Source organism: Thecamonas trahens, assembly GCF_000142905.1.
Source record: "Thecamonas trahens ATCC 50062 unplaced genomic scaffold supercont1.14, whole genome shotgun sequence".
Taxonomy (NCBI): domain Eukaryota; order Apusomonadida; family Apusomonadidae; genus Thecamonas; species Thecamonas trahens.
The window spans coordinates 150,791-155,908 of record NW_013657666.1 but is presented as its reverse complement, the minus strand read 5'-3'; the positions used below and the strand labels follow the sequence as shown (position 1 = coordinate 155,908).

General features: G+C 65.0%; 2 protein-coding genes and 1 non-coding gene across 3 annotated transcripts in view; 2 read left to right on the top strand and 1 right to left on the bottom strand.

Moving 5' to 3' along the window:
* Window positions 1-338: 338 nt before the first annotated feature.
* AMSG_03706 (severin) lies at window positions 339-4,636 on the top strand (the record flags this gene model as incomplete). The annotated part of the gene is made up of 3 exons (XM_013904165.1): window positions 339-845; window positions 1,322-3,707; window positions 3,743-4,636. The coding sequence occupies exons 1-3, from the start codon at window positions 448-450 to the stop codon at window positions 4,634-4,636; spliced, it is 3,678 nt and encodes a 1,225-aa protein (XP_013759619.1). The 5' UTR covers window positions 339-447.
* On the bottom strand, window positions 1,065-1,135 carry AMSG_20012. Its single transcript has one exon. It is a non-coding gene; the product is annotated as a tRNA-Gly (tRNA).
* Window positions 4,637-4,794: 158 nt separating the features above from the next.
* Window positions 4,795-5,118, top strand: part of AMSG_03705 (NAP-1 is) — a 1,963-nt gene continuing 1,639 nt past the window's right edge. The window contains exon 1 of the mRNA XM_013904164.1: window positions 4,795-4,880. Coding sequence (XP_013759618.1) covers window positions 4,811-4,880 — 70 coding nt within the window. The 5' untranslated portion in view covers window positions 4,795-4,810. The remainder of the gene's footprint in view (window positions 4,881-5,118) is intronic.

The window sequence follows — 5,118 nt, the reverse complement described above, 5'->3', positions numbered from 1 at the left end:
GGAGGGGGGGGTGGCAAAGGGGTGGCGGGGTGCCTGTTGCCGGTCTTGTGCGGGTGGTTGGCACGACATGACATGACATGACATGACATGGCATGGCAGTGGCAATGGCACAGCACAGTACCTTGCCTGATTGGGTCAGTGGTGGCTGGTGGCCGGTGGTTGGTGGTCGGGTTGACTGGCGTAAGCTTGTCTCGCTCCTGGCCACTGAACAACGGCGGGAATGGTGGGGATGGAGGACAGAGTGCGAGTCCGGGTGCGAGTGTTGTTGTTGTTGGTGGTGGTGTCACTGCTGCTACTGGCCATGGGTGCGGTTGTGGCGGCTGGCACGAGCAGGGCAAGCGAGGCGAGCGGGGAGAGCGGGGCCGGCGACGGGCGTGCTTGCTGCCGAATACGGTTGTTGGCCCGCTAGAGGCCAGGATCGGGTCGGCGTACGTTGTATGCCTCGAGATGGACGTCGGAGGCCCGATCGAGCTGCGGGCGTCGTCGGCGGCCTCGTATCCGGTCTCATTCCGCATCGAAGTGGTCCCCGAGCCAGCGAGTCGGGCTCCGGCTCGGACGCTACTCAACACTCACATCGCCCACACAGTCCTGCCGGCTGGGCGGCATTGGATCGCGCTCACGCCCGAATCGTACGGCGTGCCGCTGGCCGCAGCTGACGCTGTAGGTCTCGTGGACCAGAGTGTCGAGTTCTACTTTGTGGCCGATACACGGGTGCTGGGCGCGATCCCACACACCGCGCTCCCGCTCATTGCTGTGTTTGCCCTTGTCGCCGTCGCCGGTATGTGCTACGGCCCGCAGCTGGTGTCTGCGCTTGCTGCCAGCGCCGCTGCGCCTGTGATGGGCGGGTGCGGTGAGAAGGAACGCAACGAGTAGAAGCCACTGACAAAAAAAAACACGCGTGCTTCACCTGTGACTCGAAAGCGGCCGCCTCACCTTTTGCGGCCCTAGCATGATCGCAGCGCCCTACAGCTGTGTCCCAGCCACATGTGTTGCTCCAGAGAGACGTGCGAGACCGCACGGACGAATATGACGACAGAGGGTTGTGACTCGAGCAAAAAAATCGTTACGCGCGCCGGGAATCGAACCCGGGGCTCCTGCTTGGAAGGCAGAAATTCTGCCACTGTACCACGCGCGTGCTAGAATCACGGTCTACTGGACGAAAAGACGTATATGACTAGTACACTACATTCCAGGCGTCGTGTGTCCGGACGCGTTGTCGTGGCGCTGGTTTGGAGTGAAGGACACGGACACACCCTTCTCGCCGCAAAGACCAAGACACACACACACACACACACACGTCTTTAGACTGACGGCGGAGGAGCCATGACGTCCCGCTCCTACTCCTCTTTGCCAACATCGTCCTCGTCCTCTCCTTGTCCGCCATCGCTTCGGGCCATGCTCGGCAGGCGCTGGTTGCGGCTGTGGAGGCAGCGAACAAGGCGACGGGGGAGGCGCTGGCACGGATGGACGAGACGGCGACGCTGCGCGAGGTGATGGCGGCGGCCGAGGCGGTGGCGGCAGTGTTTGTGGTTGCAGTCGACGAAGTCCGGGCCGCTGGCGAGGCGGCCCGGACGGCGATGCGGGAAGCGGCGGCCGGGGCGGCCGGAACGGGGGGCGAGAGCAGCGGGATGGCGCTCGATCCCGGCCTGCATGTCTTCTGCGTAGAGAACATGGCGCTGGAGCGTGTGGCGCCGGCGCAGCACGGGGTCTTTTGCGAGGGCGACTCGTACGTGGTGGTCAGCGTGGCCGAGTCTGGTGGGGCGCGGGTGTACTTTTGGGTCGGCGCCATATCGACGCCGGCCGAGATCTCGTGCGCGTCGTTCTCGGCGTTGGCGTTCTCGCGGCAGCTGCAGTGTCCGGCGCTGCGCGAAGAGCAGGACTCCGAGTCGCCTGCCTTTCGCGCGCTGTTCTGGCAGGGCATCACGTTGGTCGAGGGCGACGGGGCGACGTCGTCGCTGCGGGCGCTGCCGCCGCCGCGGGCCACGCGGCTGTACCGTATCGTGGCCTCCGGCCGGGCCAGCAGGCTGGTGCGGCTGCCAGCTGTGATGAACTCTGTCGCACACGGTGTCATCACGCTAGTTGACGCCGGCTCGGCCGTGTACCAGCTTGACGGCCGCGACGCATCGATGGTTGTCCGCGCGGCTGCGCTGGACTTTACCTCGAGTCTCAAGCAAAGCGAGAGGACTGGAGTCGCGCTGCACTTTGCGTCGGCAGACACGCCGGCCGAGTGCCTGGGCGTGCTTCAGGCGATTGGTGCCGAGCTGGGCGCGCCCGCGGCGGCGTTTGCGAGTGCCGAGGCGGCAGCCGTAACGCTCGACGATTTGCCGGTAGTGAGTGCTGAGGCAAGCGCTGCCGCGTACGAGTCTGCCAACCCAACGTTGTACGCCATCTCGCCGCACCTTCAGCTTGAGCAGCTGGAACCGCCGTACGCGCGGAGCAGTCTTGATGGGATGCGGGCGTATGTGTTGAACACGGCCACTGATGTGTTTGTGTGGATCGGGGCCGAGGTGCCTGCCGAGCTGCGACGGCGAGCGATGGATGCGGTGCCGAGTGCCGCAGTCTGGCCGCCGGTCCGAGTTGTGCAGGGCGCCGAAACGTATTTGTTCCGGGCCGGGTTTGACGCGTGGCCTGCGAGGGGCGGGCGGCGCGAGGGGCGCGGGTCGCGGCGGGTGGCGAATCCGTCGGCGCCTGCACAGAGCAGGCTCGATGTGAGAGCCATTCTCGCCGGCGACTGCCTCACCGATCGGCTGCCGCCTGTATACGGCGTGGTCGACGACACGTCCCGGTCAGGGGCGGTGTCGGTCATGGTGTTCGAGGGCGAAGATCTGGTGTATTCGCTGCCCGAGTCGCACCACGGCCACTTTTACGACACCTCGGGCTTTGCGGTCATCTACACGTACGAGACGAGTAACTCGTTTGGTGGCAGTGACCAGAAGTTTGTTATCTACTTTTGGCGCGGGGCGCGAGCATCAGCCAAGCTCGACATGGCGTACGAGATGTCGCTCAAGGCGGCGCTGGCGGCCAAGTTTGCCGACGCCGGCACTGCGCCACGGTTTTTGCGGCTGGAGCAGGGCCGCGAGTCGGCTCACTTTCTCTCGCTCTTTGGCGACCGGATGGTAGTGCATGCCGGACGGGCGCAAGACCACGTCCTGATTCCACCAGAGAACATTGTAGCGGTGACGGCGGACTCGGTGATTGTCGACGAGGCGCTTCTCGGCTCGGGCGAGGCGTACAACGCTGGCAGACTTGTCCCGCGGCCTGCGGTGACCATGTACGAGCTCGCGCCGATGGGGGAGTCGGACGAGGCGATGACAGCGCTGGAGGTGCCGGCGACCGCGTCGTCGCTCAACTCGTCCCGGGCGTTCCTTGTTCGCACACCGCACGCCAACTATCTCTGGCTTGGGATCGGAGTCTCGGACGCCGAGTACATGCCGGCGTGGGAGCTTGCGATGGACATCGAGGCCGAGTGCCTCGATGCGCCGTCGCTGACCGCGGCCAAGGAAGCCATGGCCAAGTCGACATCGCATGCCCAGCTCGATGCGTCGGTCGATAGCTCGACGAGCGACTCGTGTGCCTCGCTCTACGACAGTGATGGAAGCGGGGATGTGAACGAGAATGGGAGCGACGAGCGTCGCCCAGAGTCGCCGTCGGGGCGGCCGCGGCTAGGTGCGCTTCGCAAGAGCAACCTCTCGGCGCGTGAGCTTTTTGTTCGCGCAGCGGCGGCATCTGGCGGGGGCTGCAGTCACCGCGCGCACGAACAGGGCCAAACGGTGAGATCATGCTGGAGGCGTCGTCACTGCTAACGAACTCGGTGGCGTCGCTTGCCTCGGTGGCGTCACGCGTGTCGTCGACTGGCCACAGTGAGGCCGGGGCCAGCGAGGCCGAGGCCGAGGCCGAGGAATCGTCGGCCGAGGCATCGTCGGCCACACCAAGCAGCTTGAGCAAGTCGCTCTCAATTGTCGAGGAAGGCGACGAGCCGGATGCGCTGTGGCGGGCGCTGGGCGGGCAGCAGCAGTACGCCCGTGAGGGCTCGCTGGCGGATCCGCGGGCGTCGCCTCGGCTGTTTGTCGGCACTTGGGCGCGTGGAGCGTTTGCTGTGGCCGAGCGGTGCCCGGTCCTCGTCCCGAGTGATCTCGATGATGCCAAAGTGGGCATCCTGGTCGATGGCAGCCTGGTCTTTGCGTGGACGGCAGACCGCTCTGTGCCGCGCGAGCTGGTCGACGCCAGCCACGCGCTCGCACACGAAATCGCGCACGAGCTCGGTGGCGAGGTCCGCGACGTCGCAGGTGGTCTTGAGCCAGCGCAGTTTGCGGCGCACTTTTTCGGCTGGCATTGTCGGCAGAGCGAGGTGCCGGCGTTTGTGGATCCGCGACTGACGCGGGTCAAGGCTATGCGTGCCGCCGAGGCCGCGGCGCGGCGTGCGTTCCGCGATCACGTCAAGGCTGGCAAGTGCGTCAGCGTCTTTCCTGGCAGCAATGGCTTGGCCGGCGTCCGGGTCTCTTTCTTCTCGTGTGTCAACTGCAACGTCGGCAGCGTCTGCATCAACTGCGCTCGTGGCTGCCATCATGGGCACCACCTCTCCGCAGGGCGGCCAACGATCCTTGCGGGCTCCCCGGAATGTGGCTGTGGATGTTGACGATGATGAGGAGTCCGCCCAAGCTCTGTTGTACTGAGCTTTTTGCCAAAATGAAGATCCCAGCTCCTTGCCATGCCACATCGGTTGCCATGCATGGCATCCGGCCTTCCACAACAGTCGACGGCCAGCAGGCGACTGCGACCGCAGGTCACGCCACCCGACCCCCCATTCACCATGTCCGACGACCTGAAGCAAGCCGTCGCCTCTGCCCTTCCCGACTCTGCCTCGGAAGCCCAATCCATTGGTACGCCCATTCCCGCCCTCCCCTACCTCCCCCACCTTCCCCTGCACAAATTCCCTCCCCCCATCTCTTTTTGACATAGATTTGCTCTAGGCCTATCTCCCCGCGAGGTACCGCCTGGTACACGATCGATGGCCAAAAAGATCTCGACGACTTGCAGCTGGCACTAACGCCAGTCCGTCGCGCCATCCCCTCCATAAGTCATCTCGCGACAACTTTTAGATACCACGACTCACCGTCG